General features: G+C 45.3%; 1 protein-coding gene across 1 annotated transcript in view; it reads left to right on the top strand.

Moving 5' to 3' along the window:
• frem3 (Fras1 related extracellular matrix 3) overlaps positions 1–26619 on the top strand; it is a 237422-nt gene that overhangs the window by 125098 nt on the left and 85705 nt on the right. Inside the window, exons 5-6 of the mRNA XM_078555493.1 lie at positions 5638–5763; positions 11442–11693. Of these exons, the coding sequence (XP_078411619.1) occupies positions 5638–5763; positions 11442–11693 (378 nt within the window). The remainder of the gene's footprint in view (positions 1–5637; positions 5764–11441; positions 11694–26619) is intronic.

Below are 26619 nucleotides of genomic sequence, written 5' to 3'. Positions count from 1 at the left end.
GTTAGAACAGAGGTGGTGCCGTAGTGGTATTGTCACTAGACTGGTAACTCAGAGACCCCAGGGTAAAGCTGTGGGGACCCGGGTTTGAACTTTACCACGGCAGATGGTGGAATTTGATTTCAATAAAAAATCTGGAATTAGAAGCCTAATGTTGATTGTTGAAAAAACCCATCTGGTTCACGAATGTCCTTTATGGAAGGAAATCTGCTGTCCTCACCTGGTATGGCTTACATGTGACTCCAGACCCAAAGAAATGTGTTTGACTCTTAAATGCTCTCTGAAATGGCCTAGCAAGCCACTCAGTTGTGCCAAACCACTAAAAAGTCACAAAAAAGGAATGAAACTGGGCGGACCACCTGACATCTGCCTAGGCACCAGAAACAACAACAGCAACCCCAGCCCTGTCGACCCTGCAAAGTCCTCCTTTGGCTTGTTACAAATTAGGAGAGCTGCCTCACAGACTAGTTAAGCAACAGCCTGACATATTCATACTCATAGTATCATGTCCCAGACATCACCATCACCATCCTTGGGAATGTCCTGTCCCATTGGCAGAACAGACCCAGCAGAGGTGGTGGCACAGTGGTATACAGTCGGGAGGTAGTTGCCCTGGGAGTCCTTAACATTGAGTCTGGATCCCATGAATTCTCATGGCATCAGATCAAACATGGGCAAGGAAACCTCCTGCTGATTACCACGTACCGCCCTCCTTCAGCTGATAAATCAGTGCTCCTCCATGTTGAACACCACTTGGAGGAAGCATACCACTTGGAGGGTGGCACGAGCACAGAATGTACGCTGGGTGGGGGGCTTCAATGTCCATCACCAAGAGTGGCTTGGTAGCACCATTACAGATCGAGCTGGCCAAATCCTAAAGGATGTAGCTGCTAGACTGGGTCTGTGGCAGGTGGTGAGGGAACCAACAAGAGGGAAAAACATACTTGACCTCATCCTCACCAGCCTGCCTGCCGCAGATGCATCTGTTCATGATAGCACCAGTAGGAGTGACCACTGCACAGTTATTGTGGAGATGAAATCCCGCCTTCACATTGAGGATACCCTCCATCATGTTGTGTGGCGCGACGATCAAGCTCAATGGGATAGATTTCAAACAGATCTAGCAACTCAAGTCTGGGCATCCATGAGGCGCTGTGGGCCATCAGCAGCAGCAGAATTGTACTCGAACACAATCTGTAACCTCATGGGCCGGCATATCCCCAACTCTACCATTACCATTAAGCCAGGGGATCAACCCTGGTTCAGTGAAGAGTGCAGGAGGGCATGCCAGGAGCAGCACCAGGCATACCTAAAAATAAGGTTTCACCCTGGTGAAACGGCAACACAGGACTACTTGTGTGCCAAACAGCATAAGCAGCAAGTGATAGACAGAGCTAAGCGATTCCGCAACCAACGGTTCAGATCTAAGCTCTGCACTCCTGTCATATCCAGTCCTGAAAGGTGGTGGACAATTAAACAACTCACTGGAGTAGGAGGCTCCACATATATCCCCATCCTCAACGATGGAGGAGCCCAGTGCATCAGTGCAAAAGATAAGGCTGAAGTATTTGCAACAATCTTTGGCCAGAAGTGCCAAGTGAATAATCCATCTCGGCCTCCTCCGGAGGTCCCCAGCATCACAGATGCCAGTCTTCAGCCAATTTGATTCACTCCACATGATATCATGAAATGGCTGAAGGCACTGGATACTGCAAAGGCTATGGGCCCTGACAATATTCCGGCAATAGTACTGAAGATATGTGCTCCAGAACTTGCCGCGCCCCTAGGAAAGCGACACTTGCTTAGCAATAGCCTGCTCACTGACGCTTTGTTTGGGTTCCGCCAGGGTCACTCAGCTCCTGAACTCATTGCAGCCTTGATTTAAACATGGACAAAATGACTGAACTACCGAGATGAGGTGAGAGTGACTGCCCTTGACATCAAGAGAGCATTTGACAGAGTGTGGTATCAAGGAGCCCTAGCAAAACTAGAGTCAATGGGAATCAGGGGGAACACCCTTAGCTGGTTGGAGTCATACCTAGCACAAAGGAAGATGGTTGTGGTTGTTGGAGATCAATCATCTCAGTTCAAGGACTTGACTGCAGGAGCTCCTCAGGATAGTATCCTAGACCCCAACCATCTTCAGCTGTTTCAATAATGACCTTCCTTCCATCGTAAGGTCAGAAGTGGGGATGTTTGCTGATGATTGCACAATGTTCAGCACCATTCGCAACTCCTCAGATACTGAAGCAGTCCATGTCCAAATGCAGCAAGACCTGGACAATGCCCAGGCTTGGGCTGACAAGTGACAAGTAACATTCATGCCACACGTGCCAGGCAATGACCATCTCCAACAAGAGAGAGTCTATCCATCGCCCTTTGACATTCAATGGCATTCCCATTGCTTAATCCCCCACTATCAACATCCTGGGGGTTACCATTGACTAGAAACTGAACTGTACTGGCTATATAAATACTGTGGCTACAAGAGCAGGTCAGAAACTAGGAATCGTGCGTTGAGCAACTCAGATCCTGACTCCCCAAAGCCTGTCTATCATCTACAAGGCACAAGTCAGGAGTGTGATGGAATAGTCTCCACTAGCTTAGATGAGTGCAACTCCAACAACACTCAAGAAGCTGGACACTGTCCAGGACAAAGCCACTTGATTGGCACGCCTTCCACAAACATTCATTTCCGATGCACAGTGGCAGCAGTGTGTACCATTCACAAGATGCACTGCAGGAACTCACCAAGGCTCCTTAGACAGCATCTTCCAAACCCACAACCGCTACCAGCTAGAAGGACACGGGCAGAAGATACATGGGAACACCATCACCTGGAAGTTCCCCTCAAATCCACTCACCATCTGACTTGGAGATATATTGCCATTCCTTCCTTGTCGCTGGGTCAAAATCCTGGAATTCCCGTCCTAACAGCACTGTGGGTGTGACTAAACACAGGGACTGCAGCAGTTCAGGAAGGTGGCTCATCACCACCCTTTCAAGGGCAATTATGGATGGGCAATTATTGCTAGCCTAGCCAGTGACATCCACATCCCGTAAATGAATAAAAAAAGAGGTAATATTGACCAGGGCTCAGACCATGAGTGAGAGTGTGTGTGTGTGATTGTGTGTGTGTGTGCGCCTGTGTGTGTGTGTGTCTGTGTGTGTGTGTGTGCCTGTGTGTGTGTGTGTGTGTGTGCGCCTGTGTGTGTGTGTGTCTGTGTGTGTGTGTGAGTGTGCTCTAAAAATAAAAATTCCCTTTGTAATGAAATGAGAATTTCATTCGTTGTGTGGAGGAAGTGTCAGGACAGCTGATCACAACCCCAAATTACTTAATGAATTTTTTAAGTTAGACATCTTTTTTTAAATGATCTGAAAGCAAAAGCTAGCTGAGAATGTAAAGTAACCACTTCCTGGAGTATTCCTATGTGGATTATACTTCACCAACTAGTCCAGAGAGACCATGGAGTGTCGCACCTAAAAAAGTGTCAAGCTACTTCTGGCAGAGACACTTGAAAGTAGGAGGTGCAATGCAACAACTGAACTTTAATCTCCTGTGGTTGCGGAAACAATGGAGACTGATTGCCACATCGCAGCTGAAATCATCTCCTGTTGAGTGATATCTCAGAATGTAGATATGATCTGAATTGAAAGAAAGCAGATTCTAGGAGAAAGACATGTTCGTTTTTCCCTTCCAGGAACACACAAGAAAAGGGGTTAAAAAGCTAGCTGCAAACCTGATCTGTGTGTTCTAGTTCTGGTGCGCTAGTGGGTGCTGTGAAGGTCACAACAGAAGAACATCAACCAGACATTCCTGCAGCTTGCAGGTAGAAATCTCTCTCTCTCCCTTTCTCTGTCTGGCTGGAAGTAAGTCAGCAAAGCCACAGTCAAGAAGGAAACCGGACAACCCCTTTAGCTAACCCACAGAATCAAGCGCCTCCAAACCAACTGCTCAACTGCCAAAGTAAGCTCTACTGGAATCACACAAATTAACAGCCGCATGGTTTTGCCATCTGCTCCTCACTGACAAGTCAAAGAATGATTCACACATCTTTTTAAACTTTTATTTTCAGACTCAGCTTCTCATTTTTGATATGTGTGTGTGTATTGCATTTTTATTATTTTTTTCTTGAGCTTTTAGTAACTAATAAACTTACTATTTCTTTGACTCAGGAAAGCCTGGTTAATTGGCTCCTTCTAAAACATAAATACATTTGGACTGGAAAAAGCTATCTACGAGGGACAGGATCCTTTTTAAATTAACCTTGTTGCGACCAACCGAGGAGGTTGAATAAAGAAGGGAAGCAAGTTCATCCCTCCTCACCCATGACATAACAAAATTGGGGTCCCGTTCGTTAAGTTAACAATTTGCGGTATCTTGTACGGGATCATGACAAATCGGGAGAACCTCACCCGGGACCGGTCATAACAGTGTGTTTGATGCAGTCTCACTGTGTGTGTTTGATACAGCCTCAATGCGCTGTAGCTTCCGATGGAGTGGCAATTGATACTGATTGCCACTCCATTCGAAAGTTCATACCTTGAAATCCAAGCGACCCTATCTCATCCGACTTGCCAGCTCAGGCCGGGCGAGATCTGGGCAGTGCAGTGCGTTGGAGACCCTGGAGGGGCCTAGCGTCAAGGGCTGCAGAGTCGCAGGTAAGTAAGCCACACAAGAGTGAGAGGCGACTTGATTGTGACTTGATTGAAACATATAAGATCTGAGGGGTCTTGACAGGGTGGATGTGGAGAGGATGTTTCCTCTTGTGGGAGAATCTAGAACTAGGGGTCACTTTTTAACAATAAGGGGTCGCCCATTTAAAACGAAGATGAGGTGAAATTTTTTCTCTCAGAGGGTCATGAGTCTTTGGAACTTTCTTCCTGAAATGACAGTGGACGCGGAGTCTTTATTCCTGGTAATCAAGGGGGTGATAGGTTATCGGGGGTAGGCCGGATGCAGATTTGAGGTTACTATTAGATCAGCCATGATCTTATTAAATGACGGATCAGGCTCAAGGGACCAAATGGCCTTCTCCTGCTCCTTATTTGATTGTTCAAATGTACCCCTATTTTACGGCACTAGCTGCTGTGAACCAGGTTAGTTTAAAGGTCCCTGACAAGGGAGGGAGAAGGTAAGTGTATAAGGTAAATGGCTAGGATTGGGTAGTGGGGGTTGTGTCAGGTTTGGTCTTTGGTTGGGGGGTGGATTTGGTCTCCTTGGGCCCTGTGGGGCGGTGGGGGCGACGGCGGAGGGGCTGGTGCAGTGTCAGGTCAGCTTGGGCTCTGAGTGTTGTTGGGTCAGGTTGGGTCGGGCGTTGGGAGGGTGGGGAGCCGGGTTGGGTACATTTTCAGTGTGAGTCTCTGAAAGATCCCAATGCAACTCCCTGCTATTTTCCCAGCTCTGCCACCCCGCAGCTAGCCCACAACCGTTGGGCTGGAAAATTTTGCAGCCTTTCCTGGATCAGACTTCATTTGAAAGAGAATCACTTATCCTGCATTTCTTTTTTTCAGTGAAACTGTTTGATGATAGAACTGCACTTCAGTACACCCATTAGGAGATTAGATTAGTGAAGAGCAGTGAATTTGGTGAAGCTTAATACTGACATCCAACAACACTTTCATTTTCCTTTTCAACAGAATCAACAGTTTACATTCCCCAGTCAGAATACAGGATTGAGGAGGATACTGGTGAAGTGCTCATTCCGGTGAGGAGGTCTGGTGATTTTAGCCAAGAGCTCATGGTCATCTGCTTCACACAGCAGGGTACGTTTACAAATATTTAAATTTCTATAACATCATTACAACACCTTAAGACATTTCATACAGTGAATTACCTCTGGAGCGCAGGAACTGTTATGTGGACAAATATTGATCGTGCAAATAATCAGGAAAAGGAAAATAAGGATTGCACCAAGGATTTTTTTTTCAAAAAATGGATTAATCATGCAGGAATGATATGGAAGATGAAGAAGTTAGGAGAAAAGCTTCTGTAGAATTCAGTGGCGGTCTGCTTGAAGGCATTTCTTATCTAAGAATTTGATCTTGACAACATTCAGAAGCATGTGCAGTCTAGTATCCAATATGGGTGATCCCTAGAGCACATAGATACCAAATCATTGAAGTTACAGCTGCCTGGCCAGGGATCAAATGGGAGATATGGGTAAGGTGGATCACTGTCATCCAGATTGCAAAGCAGAGTTCATCTATCTTTTCACTGTTTCTTCATTACATACAGTACAGATTAACAGAGACTTGCTCGGTGGAACTCAGATGAAACCTTTACATAGTATTGTGGATGTTGAAAGAGAGGAGAAAAGGCTGAAAAACTTTATAGACATCACCTAAAAATGGTTGAAGTGGATCTTAGCTTGTCAGGAGAATGCTGTGTGACAGCTTGGATTACATAATATGTTTGTTACTAAGCTGAAGGACAAAGAAATTGAGAGGATTCCTCTGCACATCTAACATGATGAAGACAGTATTTGTAGTGAAAAATGTTTGCACAATTATTCCAAAAACCATGTAATTTTGAAACTAGTTGACTTTAACCTGAAGTTGTCAGTGTTCCACTGTCTGTATCAGAATGATCTTTGAAAATCCAGTGTACCAGCATCACCTGGTAAGGTAGCGAGGGCCAGATTTTAAGTGCACTTTGTCAATGCAGATGGAATTCTGTGGGGGAGGATGCCATTGGTCTCCTGTGGTAACTCCAGCAGGATTTCAGCCCAATGCATTTAAATCACAGGTAAGATCAATGTACTTGAGCAAAAGTCCTTGCTGATCACCAAGGAGCTTTTTTTTGTTGCAGCTGAAGAAAAGCAATTAGTCCGTGCCTGTTTGAAATTGGGTTTCATTAAAATCACAGTAGAGTTGAAGGGGTGTGCCTGGATACCGTAGATGTCTGGTCCAGATAGAAACACTTAAGTTAATCAACAATGTCTTTGCAAAGGAAGTTCCACAAAGGTACAGATTTAATGAAGGCTTTTGAACAACTAAATAACTAAGTTAAACTGAATAGCAGTTTGTTTTGGAGCATGGTGAATAAATTACATAGAGGACCCATCTTCCCTTTCTACATGTGGTATTAATGGTATATGAGTCCTGTTGTGTTATTAGAACACATAAACAAAGGCTGATTTTTTTCTCTTTTCAGTGCTTTTTAAAGTTATAACTGCCCTTCCATAAAAAACTGTAAAAGTGTTTAACTTCCCATCCTCCCTGTGCTTGTTTGTCAGCTGCCAGCAGCGATCTTCAGAAAGTCACAGGGCTAAAGGTCATCCAATCTCCTCAGGCAGCAGTGGATCATTGGGGAAAGCATTTTTCTAAGTGTTGAGGGTCATAGAAAATCTCAGTGAGAGTTTGCTTCCTGCTGCACAGGGTCAGGCTGCTAAATCTCCCCTGTTAGGCTGACCACTTGACATTTGATGAGTTTGACTTTGTTATGTCTTCCCTCAGAGTTTCTCACCCCTTTCTTTCCATGCCAACTGATTGATTTGTTCTTAAGGCATGTACATACCTGAAAATTGATGGGATGGTCCTTGTTCAAAATTTCCTTTACAGCAAGTCTTTGCTTAACATTATAGTTGTGTGACTAAAAAGTATAACTTCAAGCAAATCAGATTTTCCCATTACAAACAATATAAAACCAGTAGTTAGGTTCTGTAGGCCTCTCTCATCAGAAATCAAACATTGAAACATTATACCTTGCAAGTTGAAACACTGTAATTGCTAAATTCCTATATTCAGAAATGAAATAATTTTAAAAATAAAATAAATTAAAAATCTAAAGAAATATGCTAATTCTAGTTACTTTCTGCATGCCACTTCTTCTGCTCGTGAATCCTCCCATTCACTGCCTCTCCCGCTCCCTATCTTCTGCTCCTCTCCTCACCTCTCCCACTCTTATTCAAACCTCTCCTGCTCCTCACCTCTCCCCTCCTCGCCTTGCCTCTCCTGTTCCTCACCTTGCCTCTCGCGCTCCTCTCTTGCTGCTCACTTCTCCTGCTCCCCAACCATCCTCTTCGCTGGCGAACCCTCCTGTTTTCTGCCTCTCTCGCTCCCCTCTCCTGAACCCGAGTCTGGGGAGATGAGCAGTTAGAGGCGGGATGAGCAAGTGCATCTTCGAGTTGCAGGGTCATGGGGGTAAGCCGCGAGAAGGAGGGTCGGGAACCAGGAATTGTCAGCCAGTGACCGGGAGTGTTGGGGGCTGGGAGGGTCAGCTAGTGATTGGGTAGGCTGGGGGCTGGGGCGGTCAGCCAGTGACCGGGAGTGTTGGGGGCTGGGAGGGTCAGCTAGTGATTGGGTAGGCTGGGGGCTGGGGCCGTCAGCCAGTGACCGGGAGTGTTGGGGGCTGGGAGGGTCAGCTAGTGATTGGGTAGGCTGGGGGCTGGGGCCGTCAGCCAGTGACTGGGAGTGCTGGGGACTGGGAGGGTCAACCAGCAATCAGGAGTGTTGGGGGCTGGGAGGGTCAGCCAGCAACTGGGAGTGTGGGATCTGGGAGGGTTGGCGAGAGGGAGGGTCGGCTAGCGACCGGCAATGTTGGGGTCTGGGAGGGTCAGTGAGAGGGAGGGTTGGTCAGAGAATGGGAGTGTTAGGGTCTGGGAGGGTCAGTGAGAGGGAGGGTTGGTCAGTGACCGGGAGTGTTGGGAACTGGGAGGGTTGGCGAGAGGGAGGGTCTGCAAGAGGGAGAGGTCGCTCCAAAATGGCGCCAATTGGGTCACACACCTCACAAAATAACATTAAAATGAAACTCTTGACAATAAGCATGAATACAGGCCATGTATACCGACCGACTTTAAATAGAAGGGACTTAAAACGTGGCAACTTAAAGCAAAGACTTACTTGTTTTCCAAAAACAAGATAGCCTCTCACATTCAGGGACAACATCAGTTGTTGAATTAATTTCTGAACTCTTCCACACAAGGAGAAAGTTGCAATATTCTTTTTTGTATTAAACTGCTCAGTAGTTGCAATTTTTCCTAAAATATAAAGCTTTGAATTTTAAAATGTTATCCATCATGATTCAACACTAAACATGTTTATTTTTTACTGCACAGTCTAAGCATGTCAAATGAAGTTGGTCTAAGTGCATTTATATCCCACTTGCTTGACCCTCACAAGCTCAGCATGGTCCCCTTTCAATCCACTTTATCATTTGGAGGAAGGGCAACCACAGCAAGCATGACAAATTTCACACCGTTTCCATTTTAACTGAAGCCTAACATGACTACTGCAGCATTGCTGATCATACATTTGAAATATAACAGGTACAATGCTAGAAATGTGAGGTACATTAACTACTCCAAATGGCACAGCAAATAGAAAACCAATGTGTCTTGGTGAATGTCAGTACTTGAGAGTACAAAGGAATAAATTTAAATTGGCTGCTCTTTAATGGCCTTTTCCTGCAAGATATTTTACCTGGCTCATAGTTAAAGAAATTGAACATGACAGTGCTGATCACAGAATCACAGAATTGTTATGGTGTAGATGGAGGCCATTCAGCCCATCGTGTCTGCACTGGCTCTCTGAGCATTTTAACTTAGTGCCAATCTCCTGCCTTTTCCCTGTATCCTTGCACATTGTTTCTATTTAAATAATCATCCAATGCCCTCTTAAATGCCTCAGTTGAACCTGCCTCCATCACACTTCCAGGCAGTACATTCCAAACCCTGACTCCTCGCTGTGTGAAAACATTTTTTCTCACCTCGCATTTCTTTAAAACTGTGCCCGCTGGTTCTCAATCTGTTTAGGAGTGGGAACAGTTTCTCCCCATCTATTCTGTCCAGACCCCTCATGATTTTGAAAACTTCTATCAAGTCTCCTCTTAGCCTTCTTCTCTCCAAGGAAAAAATCTGATCATAACCCCTCCCACTGTTATTTCCACCACCCCCTCCTATCTTGTCTTTATAAAAGCTAAAGAAAAAAATGCTGAAAAAGTTCTGAAAACAAATTTCACATTGCAGCCAAGTTCTCTCAGCCTCTGTGGTGGATTTTGTCACAGCTGTCAAAATGTGAGCAGAGTTTTCAGAGCAGGTTGTAAGATATGGATGGGCCTGGCTTTTCCACTGTGAGATAGAAGCCCTTTCAATAAAAAGAGATTTTGTTCTTCAGCAGAGCATCAACCAGTCAAAGAAAAACCTCAAGGAGAAGCTATATAATTGTAACAAAGACAGGAGTGTCTAAGTCCATTCAATTGTTTTCTTTAACATAAACCACAAATCCCAGTGAAAATGCTTTATATTGTTCAAATATTACAATTATGCCCCAATGTATCTACCTGTCCATGGAATCGAATAAAAAGAGAGAAAAATGGGGCACCACGCTACTCCCAAATGGCCAAGAATCTTTCCCACTCACAACATCAGCTCATTCCTACATTACAACAGTGACTGCATTCCAATAAAGATTTAATTGGCTTGGAACTTCTGAGGTCATGAAAAGCACTCGATAAATGCATGTCTTTTGTATGTGGAGAAGGAAGATTCAGATTTGGTGCAATGGCACAGTGGATGGTAAATGCTGAGCTGCTCAAATCCCAGAGGGAAACTTGAAACAGCTGCCACAACAGTTTTGCAATTTGTATTTTATTTTGAGTTGCAGCCCTGAATTCAGAAGTAATAAGACTACCATGACTTCGGAGGTTTTAGAAAACTAAATTAAACACTTATTAACAAAAGAAAAGATTTTAAGCATATACTTAGGTCTTCAAATTACTATTATAATAACTCCTAAAACCCCTAATCAATCTGGCTCCCAGTTACACCTCCATTAAGACAACAGTAATGACAAATAGATTTAAACAAACCTAGGCAAAGCAACACGATACCCTGGGCAGTGATATTCAAAGTGAGCTTTGTCAGCTTCGGTTCCTGTAGACAGCAACTTGATGCGCAGAGGCTGGAGGCTTTTCACACTCTGCTGGATCTACTCCCCTTACACATAACCTCATCTCCTTTATACATGTTTCTCCCTTTTAATGCAAATTCCATTGTTCCCAGATGTTTTTGCAACTTTACTTTTCTCATAATATAAATCTTTTCATAATACTAATTTTTATCAGTAACCTTTGGGAAAAGTAAACACACTATTTGGCTCAGCTTCTTCTGGCTAGGTGTAACATCTTACCATCTCTTTGAAATTCAAACTACTCTGGTTTATGTAAAATTGTAAATTTTCCTCACACCTCATATTCTAAAACTTCAGCCATGTTTATGTATTTAGCATTTCAAATCTAGCTTCTTTTTGATACATCAAAGACCCCAGACCAGCTGTCTCCAATTCAATTAAATCCCATATACACGTACACACAGACACTATCCAAACCCCACTATTAACCTAGTTTTACAATAAATCACATTAATATTATGAAAATTATTATATTTTCATGACATTCAGTCTGTAGAGATGACATGTTTCATGTATTTATTCCTATCCTGCAGGTACTGCTACAGGCACTATTCCAAGTACCATCTTGTCCTATTCTGACTTTATCACCCGTCCAGAGGATCACACCAGTATCATTCGATTTGACAAAGAGGAGACAGAAAAGTTCTGTCGCATTGTCATCATTGATGATTCACTTTATGAAGAAGATGAGAGCTTCAACATCACACTCAGTATGCCCATGGGTGGTCAGGTTGGCAAACAATACTCCAGTTCTCGTGTCATCATTCTTCCCGATATGGCTGATGGTGAGTAGTATATACACATGGTAGACCTGTCAGCTATCCTATTTTGCATAGAAATAGTCTGGAAACTGGTCTTACATTTGTTAAAAAACAACAATTGGTCCATAATTTCATTGATTGCTCAGTAGAAGGGGTGCTTATTAATTGGTGTTGCTGATATTTACTTCAGTGGGGGCTTTTGGTGTATATAAGCAGTAAGCTATCTGGTAATAGGTCAAAGTATCACCGGTTAGCATTCGGTCATAAATGGAGAAGGGACCAGAAAAATCTTGAAGCCCATTAAACACACCCTATTGTTTCAGTTCATGCACAGCAGCCAATTGACACATTTTATCACTTTTCTACAAAAGTGCTAAGTTGGTATAAAAGACAGTTCTAACTTTTCACCTTGTAAAGAAACCAGGGTGATGTGTAAACCCTGATTTTAATTAAGTCTGTCAGTGCTATGTGAGGCGGGGCAAAGCAAGCGACAGGCTTGCATGTAGAAACATAGGGCAGGATTTTTACCTTGTTGGACTGGTGCGGGAGTGGTCGCAAAATCGACCACCGCCTGCGATTGGGCCCCGACTGCGATTTTACGCTGGCTGACCAGCCAGTGTGAATCATCTGCTGAGAGCCTCAGGGTAGGGGGGTGGGGGAGGAGGGTGAATGCGGACCTTTGTGCATGTATGTGGGAGTGCGCACTGAAAGCTCCCTGAAGGCACAGAACTACCTTAGGGAGCTGAAGCTTTTTAAAAACATAAATAAAGACTTGAAAAATGTTAAAAACATGACTCCGTCACATGAGCAGGGACATGTTATAAATGAGATTTCAACATTTTAATTTTATTTTTAATTTCTGTTGGAAACCTCATCTCACCCGTGGATGAGGTTTCATAAAAAATACAAAGTCTGCTTGGCTTTTTCACCCGCCCGTCAACCAAATGGTTGGATGGGCAGCGAAAAATCAGATTTAATTACTTGATTAAGGGCCCTTAATAGGCCTTTTAATTGTTGGCGGGCACGCTGCCGCCTCTTGTGCATGCCCGGCGAGCAAAATGTTGCAAGAGTGCGCGATGACGTCGGGACGCTTGCCCAACATCATCGTTCACAATTTTTCTCTCATTTGGGTCGGGCGTGTGCCCGCCCATGAGAGAAAAACCCTGTCCATGGGATAAGAGTAGGCCATTTAGCCCCTCGAGCCTGTTCCACCACTATTCAATGAGATCATGGCTGAACTCCGACCTACCTTCACATATCCACCTTTGCCCCAAATCCCTTAATACCAGAATGCAAAAACCTATTGATCTCAGTTTTCAATTTACAATTCACCTAGCCATGCTGTGTTATGTCCTGGGCTTTATTTAATGTTTAGAATGTTGAGTCCCACACAAACCTGCTGGCAGTGATGTGTGGGCCAGCAGGTGTGGCTGGGAATCTGGACAGGTGGATGCAGCCACTGTAGACCGAAGGAAGCCCTTCCTTGCACAATTTGTTTTTAGAGTGGAGTCACCACATAGACACATATGACTCTTAGACTTGAGACTGAATGTAAAATGATTTTTAAATAGGAAATAATCTTCCTGTCTTTAATCATTAGAGCTTTAATTGTTAGAACCATACAGCCAGCGTCTCAAGCGGACGCTTCTTATTTCTACTTCTTAATTAAGACCTGGTTTACCATGTTAACCAGTTAGTTTCTCAAACTTCAATTTATGTCAATTGTTATTAAAAGGTATTTTTTAGGATTAATTTGACCCCTGCTGCGTACCCCACACTACCCCCTGCTGCCTCCCACATTAACCCCTGCAATCCCCCCCACACTAACCCCTTCAGCACCCTCACACTAACCCCTGCAGCCCCTCTACACTAACCCCTGCTGCCCCTCCACACTAACCCCTGCTGCCCCTCCACACTAACCCCTGCAGCCGGACCACACTAACCCCTGCTGCACCTCTACACTAACCCCTGCTGCCCCTCCACACTAACCCCTGCTGCCCCTCCACACTAACCCCTGCAGCCGGACCACACTAACCCCTGCTGCCAGACCACACTAACCCCTGCTGCCGGACCACACTAACCCCTGCAGCACCCCCACACTAACGCCTGCTGCACCCCCCACACTAACCCCTGCTGCCCCTCCACATTAATCCCTGCTGCCAGACCACACTAACCCCTGCTGCGCCCCCCACCCCTCACTCCCAACATGTCCCCTGCTGCCCCCACCGCCCTTGCACTGACTCCCAGTCCCTTTCCCCACAGTCCACAACCAAGATCCCTGCAAGGCTTCATGCGTACACCACCTATACCCCCACACTCAACATCCTCACCCGCCCCACCTGTGCCTGCTCTCTCCTCCCATCCCCATGCTCCATGAACGTCCCCCATGCCCAATCCAGTCACCTTGCACTTGCTGTAGCCGTCCACCTGCTCCAGCCGTCCATCCCCGTAAGTTCCGACATGTGCATGCCATGTTTGTCCAGTCATGGTTTGGACTGGTGTGCAAAGTGTGGGGCAGGGCGGGGGGTGTGGTAGCAATTCCAGTCGGGTGATCATTTGAATGCCACCAATGACATGCTAAACAGCTTCCTAACAGCCGTTGGCAGGAACGGCATCCTGCCATTATCCTGCCATTATCCTGTCATGACGGTCAGAACCATAAGTTCTTGCCATAATTTCCCACTGTTGGGAAACCGATTTCCCCCCGACTGCTGTGTTGTCCTCTTCCACCCTCCAAGGACTCCACCGCTGCCCATAGACTGTAATGCCATAATATTTTGCTATTGATGATTTTTGGCAGATTATGAGTCTGCAATTTGGGATTCACTACCCAGTGTTTTAATTAATTCCCATGACTTTAGTGTTCGGGAAGAAGAGCACATTTCAACTCTTTAATAGGTGCCCCTTATGAGAAAGCATAGCGATAAAATTAATTCAAAGATATAACTAACTACTGACCAGGGTAAACTTATAAATATTACCGTGTCTCACAGAGATCTGTGGTGATGCTGGCAGTGTGTAAAATTAAATTTTCTAAAATAACTGAGATCACAAGAAAAACGTAAATGTGAGGTCACATAGATATGGAATCACAGTGAGTAGAAATATTTTGTGGGAGTTAGGCGTGCCATACCTGCCAGGGATTCTGTGTCATGACCTTTCAGCAAGAGGAGCCAATGTAGCTAAAAGCACAGAAGTACAGTGACATGGACACGAGTTCTGAAAGCGCTATGTTCAGATTTCACACCTTAATGGGCAGAAGTAGCATTTGCATCACACAGTGTAAGTATGTTATATTCCCCTCTGCCTAAACATACACACGCTTCATGCCTGCAGTAGGGAATGCTGCTGAGCTAAGGGACCCATTTAGTAGGAATCACATGCAAAGGTATTTTCCTTTCAGCTTCCTGAGCATGGATCTGTAAAGTTTGCACAGCCAAATCAGATAAAAGCTGAATCCCAGCAGATTGGAAAATAGCAAATGTAAAACCTTTGTTCAAGAAAGGAGGAAGACAGAAAGCAGGAATCTATATAAAAGGAAATGGAGGTAGGGTAGCTTTGTAAATAAAGGAAGATAGAAGTATCAGTATGGTGGTGAGTAGTGATATAGGTGCAAAAGATGGTGATGTGGAATCATTTTGGATGCAAATAAGGAATAGCAAGGGAAGAAGTCACGGGTGGGAGTTGTCTATAGGCCCCCGAAGAGTTGCCTCTCTGTAGGACACAGTATAAATCGGGAAATAATGGACACGTGTAAGAAGGGCGCTACAATTGTCATGGGTGATTTTAATCTGCATATTGACTGGACAAATCAGGTTGGCAGGGGTAACATGGAAGGCAAATTTGTAGAATGCATCAGGGATTGTTTCTTAGAGCAATACGTCACAGAACCTGCCTGGGAACAGGCTATTTTAGATCTAGTAATGTGAAATGAGGTGGGATTAATAAGAAATGTCTTAGTTAAGGATCCTCTAGGGGGTAGCGATCACAACAAGGTAGAATTTCAAATTCAGTTTGAGGGCGAGCAACTCGGGTCTCAAACCAGTGTTCTCAACTTAAATAAGGGCAGTTACAGAGGTATGAAGAGAGAGTTGTCTTAAGCAGGCTGGGAAAATAGATTAAGGGGAAGGTCAGTGGATGAGCAGTGGCAGGCATTTAAGCAGATATTTCATAACGCTCTGCAAAAATTTATCCTGGGCAAAAAGAAGGACTCGATGAGAAGGATGAACCACCCGTGGTTATCAAAGGTGGCCAAGGAGAGTATGCAATCAAAAACTAAGGCATACAAAGTGGCGAAAATTAGTGGTAGGCCAGAGGATTGGGAATTTTTTAGGAACCAGCAGCGGATGACTAAAAAGCTAATAAAGAGGGAGAAAATTGATTATTGGCCAGAAATATAAAAACAAACAGCAAGAGCTTCGACGGGTCAGTAAAAAGAAAGAGAGTGGCTAAAGTGAGCGTGGGGCCCTTGGAGGATGCGACTGGAGAATTGATAATGGGGAACAGGGAAATGGCAGATAATTAAAACCAATATTTTGCATCGGTATTTATGGTGGAGGGCACTATAAACATCCCAAAGATATCAGATAAGCAAGGAGATAATTGGAGGAGAGACCTTGTAACATGCTCTATCATGAGGGACAAAGTATTTGACAAACTAATGGGACTAAAGGCAGACAAGTCGCCTTTGGCCTGCATCCAAGGGTTGTAAAGGAAGTGACTGCAGAAATAGTGAAGGCATTGGTTGAAACATTCCAGAACTCACTGGATTCCAGGAGGGTCCCAACGGATGGGAAAATTGCTATTGTGACACCCCTTTCGAGAAGGGAGGGAGACACAAAGCAGGAAACTTTAGGCCAGTCAGTCTAACATCTGTCGTTGGGAAAATGCTAGAGTCCATTATTAAGGAAGAAATGGCAGGACATTTAGAAAAACTTAACACAATTAAACAGAGTCAACATGGTTTTGTGAAAGAGAAATGTTTGACAAATTTGCTAGAGTGCTTTGAGGATACAACAAGCAGAGTTGATAAAGGGAAACCGGTAGATGTAGTGTATTTGCATTTCCAGAAGGCATCCCATAAGTTGCCACATAAAAGTTTATTGCAGAAGATAGGAGCTCACGGTATTGGGGGTAATGTTTGGAATGGATTGAGGATTGGTTAACACACAGAAGACAGAGAGTTGGGATTAATGGGTCTTTTTCAGATTGGAAAGATGTAACTAGTGGAGTGCACAAGGATCAGTCCTAGGGCCTCAATTATTTACTATCCATATTAATGAGTTGGAAGAGGGGGCAGAGTGTCATGTATCCAAATTTGCTGACGATACAGAAATAGGTGGAAGGGCATGTTGTGATGAGGACATAAGGATCCACAAGGGGATATAGACAGGTTGAGTGAGTGGGCAAAAACTTGACAGATGGAGTTTAATGTAGGAAAGTGTGAGGTCTTGCAATTTGGTAGGAAGAATCAAAAGGCAGATTATTATTTAAATGGAGAGAGAGACTCCAAAAAATGCAGCACAGAGGGGTCTGGGTGTTCTTGTGCATGAAACACAAAAAGCTAGCATGCAGGTACAGTAGGTAATTAAGAAGGCAAATGGAATTTTGGCCTGTATTGTTAGGGGGTTGGAGTTTCAAAATAGGGAAGTCTTGTTACAACTGTAGAGGGTGTTGGTGAGGCCGCACCTGGAGTACTGTGTGCAGTTTTGGTCCCCGTATTTAAGAAAGGATATACTGGCATTGGAGGCAGTTCAAAAGAGGTTCACTAGACTGATTCCTGGGATGAAGAGGTTGACTTATCATTGAATGGTGGGGAAGGCTTGAGGGGTCGAATGGCCTAGTCCTGCTCCGATTTCTTGTGTTCTTATGTTCTATTGGCCAGTAAGCCTAACATTTGTCATAGGGAAATTGCTAGAATCCATTTTTAAGGAGGTGAAAGCAAGATACTTAGGAAATCACAATGGGATCAGGTAGGGTCAACATGGTTTTGTGAAATGGAAATCATATTGAACTAATTTATTAGAGTTCTTTGATGAAATAACGAGCAAGGTGAATAAATGGGAACCTGTAGATTTGGTGGAATTGGATTTCCAAAAAGCATTGGATAAGATGCCACATCAAAGGTTACCACACAATATAAAAGCTCAGGTTGTAGGGGGTAACATATTAGCAAGGATAGAGGAATGGTTAGCTAACAGGAAGCAAAGAGTTGGAATAAATGGGTCATTTCCAGGTTGGCAAGCTGTAACTAGTGGACTGGCACAGGGATTAGTGCTGGGCCTCAACTACTTACAATTTGTATCAATGATTTGGATGAAGGGACTGAATGCATGGTTGCTAAATTAGTCAGTGACCCCAAGATAGGTAGGAAAGTAAATTGTCAAGAGGATGAGTCTGCTAAGGAGGAGAGATCGATTAAGTGAGTCATTGAAAATTTGGTGGATTGAGTATAATGTTGGAAAATATGAACTTGTCCACTTTGGCATGAAGACTGGAAAAGCAGCGTACTATTTAAATGGAGAGGGATTGCAGAATTCCAAGGCGCAGAGGGATCTGGGTGTCCTGGTACATGAATCACAAAACGTTTGCAGGTACAGCAAGTGAGTAGGGAGGCAGATGGACTGTTGGCATTTATTGCAAGGGGAATGGAATATAAAAGTTGGGAAGCTTTACTGCAGCTGTATAGGACTTTCTGTGAGACCACGTGGAGTACTGTATACAGTTTTGGTCTCCTTATTTGAAAAAGGATATAATTGCATTAGAAGCAGTTTAGAGAAGGTCCACTTGACTCACTCCTGGGATGAAGGGCTTACCTTATGAAGAAAGCTTGAAGAGGTTGGGCCTAAACTTATTGGAGTTATTACAATGAGAGGTGATCTTATTGAAACATAAAAGATCCTGATGGGACTTGATAAGGTAGATACCAGGAGGATGTTTCCTCTAGTGGGGGAGACTAGAACTAGGCGACACAATTTAAGAATAAGAGGTATCTCTTTTAAGACGGAGATGAGGAGATTTTTTTTTCTCTCAAAAGGTCATTAGTCCGTGGAATTGTCTTCCCCAGAAAACAGCGGAGGCAGGGTCATTGAATTTATTCAAGGCTGAGTTAGATAAGTTTTTGATAGACAAGGGAGCCTAGGTTTATAGGGGGCAGACAGGAAAGTGGAGTTGAGACCTCAATCAGATCAGCCATGATCTTAGCGAATGGTGGAGCAACTTTGAAGTGCTGAATGGCCTACTCCTACTCCAAAGCCCTATGTTCCTGATAGGTGGAGTCTAGCAATGCATTCTAATGGTGATCAATTATACAGGTTTATACCTCTGACATCTGCTGCTGGGGAAGCCACAAGGGTGATCATTTTAACCTAACTTACTTGGCAGGAAACCCACGGTATCGAGTGGAGCTCGAGCTTTTCAACTTGCCCTATATTACTCTTCATTAACTTCTTAGAGCGAAAAACCAGACTGGGTATAAAAACCAACAGTGCACCTTATCCCTTCAGACATGTGGGGGTAAAATTGTCGCTGATAACATTTAAAAAAAAATTAATGTGAAACCATTAAGGATCCTTTATTTAACTGCCCAGTTTAAATGTGTTTATGGAAATGTTTATTTCTGTTTGATTGTTGCATAACAGATGTATCTAATGTGCTCTCTTATAACTATAAGAATATTTAAAACAGTATACTCTGACTTAGTAAAGTTTCAGCATGACACATGTTGTGTCAGTGTACTTCACCCACAGCTACATCTCCTTTGCTATATTTTTCGAATATTTTTAATAAATTGCTGTTTTCTTTCTCAATCACAGGACCATCAGTCTCTTACATAGATCTATTCTATTTGTAGAATTGTTTTGGTACATTATGAATTAGAACTTCAAAAGAATATTGACACATTGGTGGAGTGGGCAGATAGGTGGCAGATGAAGTTCAATGTGGAGAAGTGAGAGGCAATACACTTTGGTACAAAGAAAATGGAGAGACAGTAGAAATTAAAGGACACTATTCTAAAGGGTGTGCAGGAGCAGACAGTCCTGGGTGTATGTGTACATAAGTTGTTAAAGGTGGTAGGACATGTAGAGAAAGCTGTTTCTAAAGCATACAGTATTCTAGGCATCATTAATAGGGGAATAGAGTACAAGAGCAGAGAGGTTATGATGAACTTATATAAGACACAGGTTTGACTTCAGCTGGAGTATTGTATACAGTCCTAGGCTCCACACTGTAGGAAGGATGTGAATGCATTGGAGAGAGTGCAGAAGAGGTTTACGAGAATGGTTCCGGGGATGAGACACTTCAGTAATGAGGAAAGATTGGAGAAGTTGGGACTGTTTTCCTTGGAGCGGAGAAGGCTAAGAGAAGGTTTGATAGAAGTTTTCAAAATCATGAGGGGTCTGGATAAATCCGTTCATAAATGGATTGAGAACCAGAGGGCACAGTTTTAAAGTGTTTTGCAAAAGGAGCAAATGTAAGGTCAGGAAAAACTTTTTCACACAGTGAGTAGTTAGAGTTTGGAATGCACTGCCTGGAAGTGTGGTGGAGGCAGGTTCTATCGAGGCATTCAAGAGGGCTTTGGATAATTATTTAAATAGAAACAATGTGCTGGGTTACGGGGAAAAGGCAGGAGATTGGCGCTAAGTTAAAATGCTCAAAGAGCCAGTGCAGACATGATGGGTCGAATGGCCTCCTTCTACACTGTGATTCTGTGAGTTAACGTACTGCAGGCAGCTTAGTATAAGAAAAGGAATAGGCCGTTCAGCCTCTCGACCCATTCAGTCGGATCATGGCTGATCAATACGGCAACTCCATTTGCCCACCTGGCCCCCATATCCCCTGATACCCTCACCCAATAAAACCCTATTGATCTCAGTTTTGAAAGTTTTATTTGCCCCACCATCGGGGGAAAGAGTTCCAGATTTTCACCACCCTTTGTGGGACAGGTACTTTCTGACTTCACTCTTAAATACTGAGCCCTAATTTTAAAATGATGCCCCCTTGTTTGGGATTCCTCCATCAAAGAAAATAGTTTCTCTGTGTATATCCTGGGAACCCCTTTAGAGCTTAATTTGATCACTTTACAGTCTGCTCATCTCAGGGAAGTGCAAACCAAGTTCATGCAACCTGATCTCATCTATATCATGGTGTGGCATCTCTTCATGGGTTATGGTGGGAATAGTGACAGGCTTAGCAGCAGGGATCCTGCTAAGCTGCACGGTTGCACTCTCATGCAGCAGCCTGAAAGGTACCAGACAGGCCTTGCTCTGGGATAAAAAATGCGTGTGCATGTCAGTGCAAAACGATTTAAAGGGACCATGCACTTTAAAGACCAAAACTGGATCAAATACTCCGGATGTGGTCTCACCAAGGCTCCATATAATTGCGGTAAGACATCTTCACTCCTATACTCAAATCCTCTAATTAGAAAAGCCAACATACAATTTGCCTTCCTAATTACTTGTTGTCCCTGCATGTTAGCTTTCAGTGACTCATGAATAAGGACACCCAAATCCATTTAAAGTTCAACATTTCCCTGCCTCTCACCATTTGAGAAATACTCTATACTCCTGTTTTTTCCGACCAAAGTGGATAACCTCCCATTTCTCCATATTGTATTCCATCTGCCAAATATTTGTCCACTCACTTAGCCTCCCCAAATCCCCCTGAAGTATCTTTGCATCCCCCTCACAACTCACATTTCCAACTAGTTTTGTGTCATTTGCAAATTTGGAAATATTACATTTAATCCCCACATCCACATCATTGATATAGATTGTGAATAGCTGGGGCCCAAGCACTGATCCTTGCGGTACCCCATTAGTCACAGCCTGCCAACCTGAAAATGGCCCATTTATTCCTGCTCTCTGTTTTCTGTCCTTTAACCAGGTCTCAGTTCATGCCAGTGCATTACCCCCAATCTCTAATTTTGTTTACGAGCCTCTTGGGCAGAATTCTCCCAAAATGAAGCTAAGTGCGGTGGTGGGTAGTTTCAGCAGCACCCAGCCCACCGTCCATAATGGCAACAACTCGGGCCTAATTCTGCACTTGGAGCCTCATTAGTTTTGCAGAAGCGCGTTTCGCCCTGAATCACCTGGCGAGTTGGGAACTGATCCGTCCGCCTGCTGCCAGTTGGTGAGTTCGAAGGTCTGGGCGCCATATTTAAATGCCAGTCCAACACACAATCTCACTCTCTCCAGCCTAGCAGAGATGTCTGCAACCCATAAGAGAAAGGCCGAGGGCCTCAGGACGAAGCCTGCAGCCCGCTTCATTCACCAGACCCTCCAGGCCTTGGTCAGAGGGGTGCAGGAACTACAGCACATGCTCTACCCCACAGACGGTTGCAGGAAGCACAGCAGCCTCACCTCTCGAGCCTGGGACACCGTAGTGGAGCAGGTCATTGTGGCTGACACCTGCGTCTGAAGTGCCACCCAGTGCAGGAAGAGGATGAATGATCTAATCTGATCCGCCAGGATAAGTCATCCTTCAACACCGCCAATATCAAACTCTCATCATGATGTCATGCACTCAAACGGCTACTCTCTTCAGGGATCTCACACAACCATTAGCAGGGGACACATTTCATCACTCATTCTTTTACCGAGACTTTCACATCGCCACCATCCCATCTATCACGTTGCTCACACTCCATCCTCTGGCCCTTCTGGGGAGGGCTCACAACACACAGGGAACATACATCTCACCCAACCTCTGCTCCATCCCTTCTCATCACATGCCTTTCTTCTTCATACAGGCCAAGCTGGCACAAAACAGGTGGGAGAGCTTGCAGACCGGAGGAGGGACATCTGACATCCTCGGCCTCAGTGAGTTTGAGAAGGCTGCAGCCGAGCTGGGAGGACAGGGATCACTCCTGTTGGGAAGGGGAGATCGGCCTCTCCAGCCAACCTAGTACAGATCACAGCTCCATCACCTCATCAAATCCTGACATTCCCAGTGGGTCACGTGCAGTCTTATCTAGCTCATGCTCATTAACTGAAACTCTCTTTTCTATTTTCTAGGTAGAAACACATTGAGGCCCCCAAGCCATTCCAGCACCACCAGTGCGAGCCCCAGACTTCGTCCAGAGAGGAAGCTCCTGAAGAACCATCACGGCACTCACACGCACCCTCCACCAGCTCAGAGACACACATGTCGGTGGGGAACAGCTGTAGATTAGGCTCGGCCTCACTTTCTGGGGAATCCCTCACTGACACATCCCCACAGCAGTCAGAGGCAGGGACAGCCCAGGTCTCCGGCACTCGTAGGGCTTCTGGAGACCAGCCACTCGCTCAGTCAGAGTCAGATGATGAGCCTCTGGCATCAGCCACCAGATCAATGCTGGAGATGCACCGACAGACGGTGGAACATCAGGCAAAGATTTGACAGTCACTCAGCAGCCCAGAGCAAATGATGGAGGAGTCCATCCGCATTCTGTCTGATGTTGTGGCTCCGACATGCGAGAGCCTTGAGATCACCATGGGAAGGCTGGCGACCACCATGGAGACCTTGGTCCAGCAGGTCTTTCCGGATTTGCACTCAGCCCTGCACTCCATGGCCACACACCCTGGTGGGCATCATCAAGATGTAGACGACATGGGGACGAGGCACCTTGACCTCCCCTCAGATGCACCATCTCCTGCAGGAGTCAGAGTGGGGCCCTCGGGCATCCACAGGGAAGATGAGTGTCAGCCGGACACCCCGGGGGCCTCCTCTCAGGACACTCCAAGGGTGTGCAGCCGCTCACAGCCCCCTCTGCCCGTGACCCTATTCACTCCAGCATCTCAGACCATCGAGGGCACTTCTGCTTCTAAGCAGGTGACCCTTATCAGGCTGTTGTCCTCCAGGCCTTGGACCACCAGAGGATGCCTGCCAAGATCATCACAGACATCAGGACGTAGCAGTCAGCAGACTGCCTCCACCTTTGCTGCGGATGTTGGGGCTGCACTCAGGCATAGCGGTAGAGTTAGAAAAGTTAAGAAAAATTGATGTCACTTTTGGGTCCTGGGTGTGCTAGACATGTAAAGAAATTACACTTTTGTTAATACATTTGATGGTTATGTGAATGTTCCTGTCAGCTGAAGGCGTTTTGATTTTGTACTTTGGAGTCCTCATATTTCGAGGTTTAGCCTTCCTCCCACTCAGTGACAGTGTCCCAATGTGAGATTCATATTCCTGTGATGTCAACCTCTGTTGAACTAGTCTCTGCACCCTTGTGTGATGTCAGGGAGATGTGTTTAAATCTTTATTGGAAATGTGTGATGTAAGTGTTTCTAACCCTTCTTCCTCAAGGAACATCAGTGAGTGAGGACAGCTGATCAGCATTGATAATCTAGCAGCATTTGTGTCTCCTCAGTGGTAGTGGCAGAAGAAAAGACTTGCATGGGAGGAGGAGATCCCCAAGCATGTCCACATCTCAGTCGCAGCAATGTTTGACTCGTTCTCACTGGAAGTGGGTGAACATCACCTGAGTTGAAAGAAAATGGCACTGAGGGCTAGGAGTGATGTGGCCATATTCCCTCACTTAACTTTAATCTTCCTGGAACCTGTCAGCAAGTAATGTATCACGAGAACGTCTCCCATGTCTTCCTTCTTCCATGCCGTGATCGTGCTCATACTGACCCTAAGCAGCCTCATATAGTTCCTGGGCCTCATGATCTTCATCCTCCAATGAGCTCTCATCCTCCTCCAGTTCATCCTCTGGCAGGGAGTCACCTCTTTGCATTGCCAGGTTGGGAAGGGTGTAACACACTGAGATGATGCGCAAACCCTGTCGGGAGTGTATTGGAGTGAGCCAGGTGAGTGGTCCAAGCATCTGAAACGCATCTTCAGAAGCCCTATAGTCTGCTCTGTAAGGAAGCATGTGGAGCTGTGAGCAGTATTGTACCTGTCCTTGGAACGACTCTGAGGGTGACGCACCAGAGTCATCAGTCAGCGTTTCAGTGGGTACCCCTTATCCCCAAGCAGCCATCCCTGCAGACGTAATGGCCCCTTGTAAATCTCAGGCACCTGGGAGTGGGTCAGGATGTAGGAGTCATGGCAACTCCCAGAGTACCATGCACTAATGTGCAGTATGTGCTTCCGATGATCACACATCAGTTGTACATTGATGGAATGATAGCCCTTGCAGTTTATAAACATATGGCGCTGCTGCCATGGAGCCCGTATAGCCACATGGGTGCAGTCTATTGCACCCTGCAGTCTTGGGAAGCCTGAGATGGTGGCGAAACTGGTGAATCTTGCAGCCTGGCTATCTTCATCCAGAGCAAACCTGACATAATGATGGGCCTTCCTGTAAAGGGCATCTGTGACCTCCTTTATGCATTGATATGTTTCGGACTGAGAGATGCCGTATATCTCGTTGATCGTTGGAAAGAACCAGAGGCGAAGAAATCGAGTCCAGTAATCACCTTCAAAGCCATTGGCAGGGGATACCCTCCAATTCCACATGGCATCAGGTCTTCACAAAGAATGTGGCGTATGTGATTTACCAGAGATCGGGACAAGCGCAGACGCACACGGCATTGCCCCTCACTCATTTGTAAATAGGAGGGTCTTGAACAATAAGCCCTAGGTCTGGCGATTCACCTCCATTGTCCAGGTCTCTCCTCCTGAGCCTCCTGTTCATGCTGTGGCTCTGCTTGACCATGTCCCTCCTGCTGGAGCTGCGCGCGGAGTCACCTCTCCCTCCTTCACCTCCTCCATTGCATTAGGACCCTGACAACGGCAGCATTGAGCCCTGGATCCACATGCACTTTTGCCTTCTCTGAAAGGAAACATTGAAGACATTAATGATTTAAGGGGCAAGAAAGTGAAGCTCAGAGGGTGACACGTGTTGAAACTGTAAGGGCCCATAATTTTTCCTGCCCTACTTGCATGGTGGCTGATGCTGCTTTGTTCTGAGACACTGGTACACACATTGAGGTGGCTAAGATGACATTGCAGATATGTCACATCTTGAGCCCTGCGTGGGAGTAAGTTTAAGTGAGACGATTGACCCAACCTAGCTCTGAGCTTCAATCACTGATGTGACATTTTGATGACCAATCAGTAGCTCATGGAGTGGATGCCCATTGGCCGGTTAGGAATGTCACATGGTGAACATGTGGCAGGCATTCATAAGATGGAATGCCATATATGATACAGCTGTGCCTCCCTCGCTATTACCTGCATTCCCAAATTCTACATTCCTATGTGTTACTCTTGAGATTCAGCGACTGTGATGTGAAGCCACTGAGTTCTGAGTAGCCCTTTAACAGTGCTAATGAAGCCACTGGCTTTCTGTAGTTTTCATCGCAAGGAGATCTCCCTCCTTTCTTTCTAAGCAGACTCCTGTTCACTCTGGCAGCAACAAGATGTTGGAGGGTGACCCCAGAAATGCCCCCCTTGTGTTCGTCCTTCCCGCTCACTGCCATTCCACAGTCTTCCCTCCCCGTTACCCCCATCATGTTTTTCAGCCCAACCCTTGCCTCACAGCCCACCCCGGTTGAAGTGCTAGTTTCTGAAAGTGGAGGCCTGCATGAGTACCACAGCACAGTGGTGTCCCTCAGGACAATGAAGCAAAGAGCAGGAGCAGACCAACCCTGCAGCCCCAGCAGAATGGCGTTCATCACAACTAGACCGGCGTAGAGCTACGGCAGATATGTTCCACTTGCCTTGACCTTACCAGCCAACTGAGGTCCGACTTGTGCACGCCACCTCTTTTCACAATTAAAGTATTGCATCCACTTCTGGTTGCTACACTTGAGGAAAGATGTGAGGTTCCTTGAGATGGTACAGAGGAAATTTACCAGAATGGGGGATTTTAGCCACAAGGTTAGGTTGGAGATACTGGGGCTGTTCTCCTTGGAGCAAACGAGATTGAGGAGAGATTTGATGGAGGTGTACAGATTATGACAGGTAGGCAAGGAAAGATGTTCTAATTAGCTGATGGCGATGGACACAGATGCAAGGT

Source organism: Cetorhinus maximus, chromosome 1 (genome assembly GCF_964194155.1).
Source record: "Cetorhinus maximus chromosome 1, sCetMax3.hap1.1, whole genome shotgun sequence".
Classification (NCBI taxonomy): Eukaryota; Metazoa; Chordata; class Chondrichthyes; order Lamniformes; family Cetorhinidae; genus Cetorhinus; species Cetorhinus maximus.
Note: the sequence above shows the minus strand (reverse complement) of the source record. Positions and strands in the feature narration are given on the sequence as shown.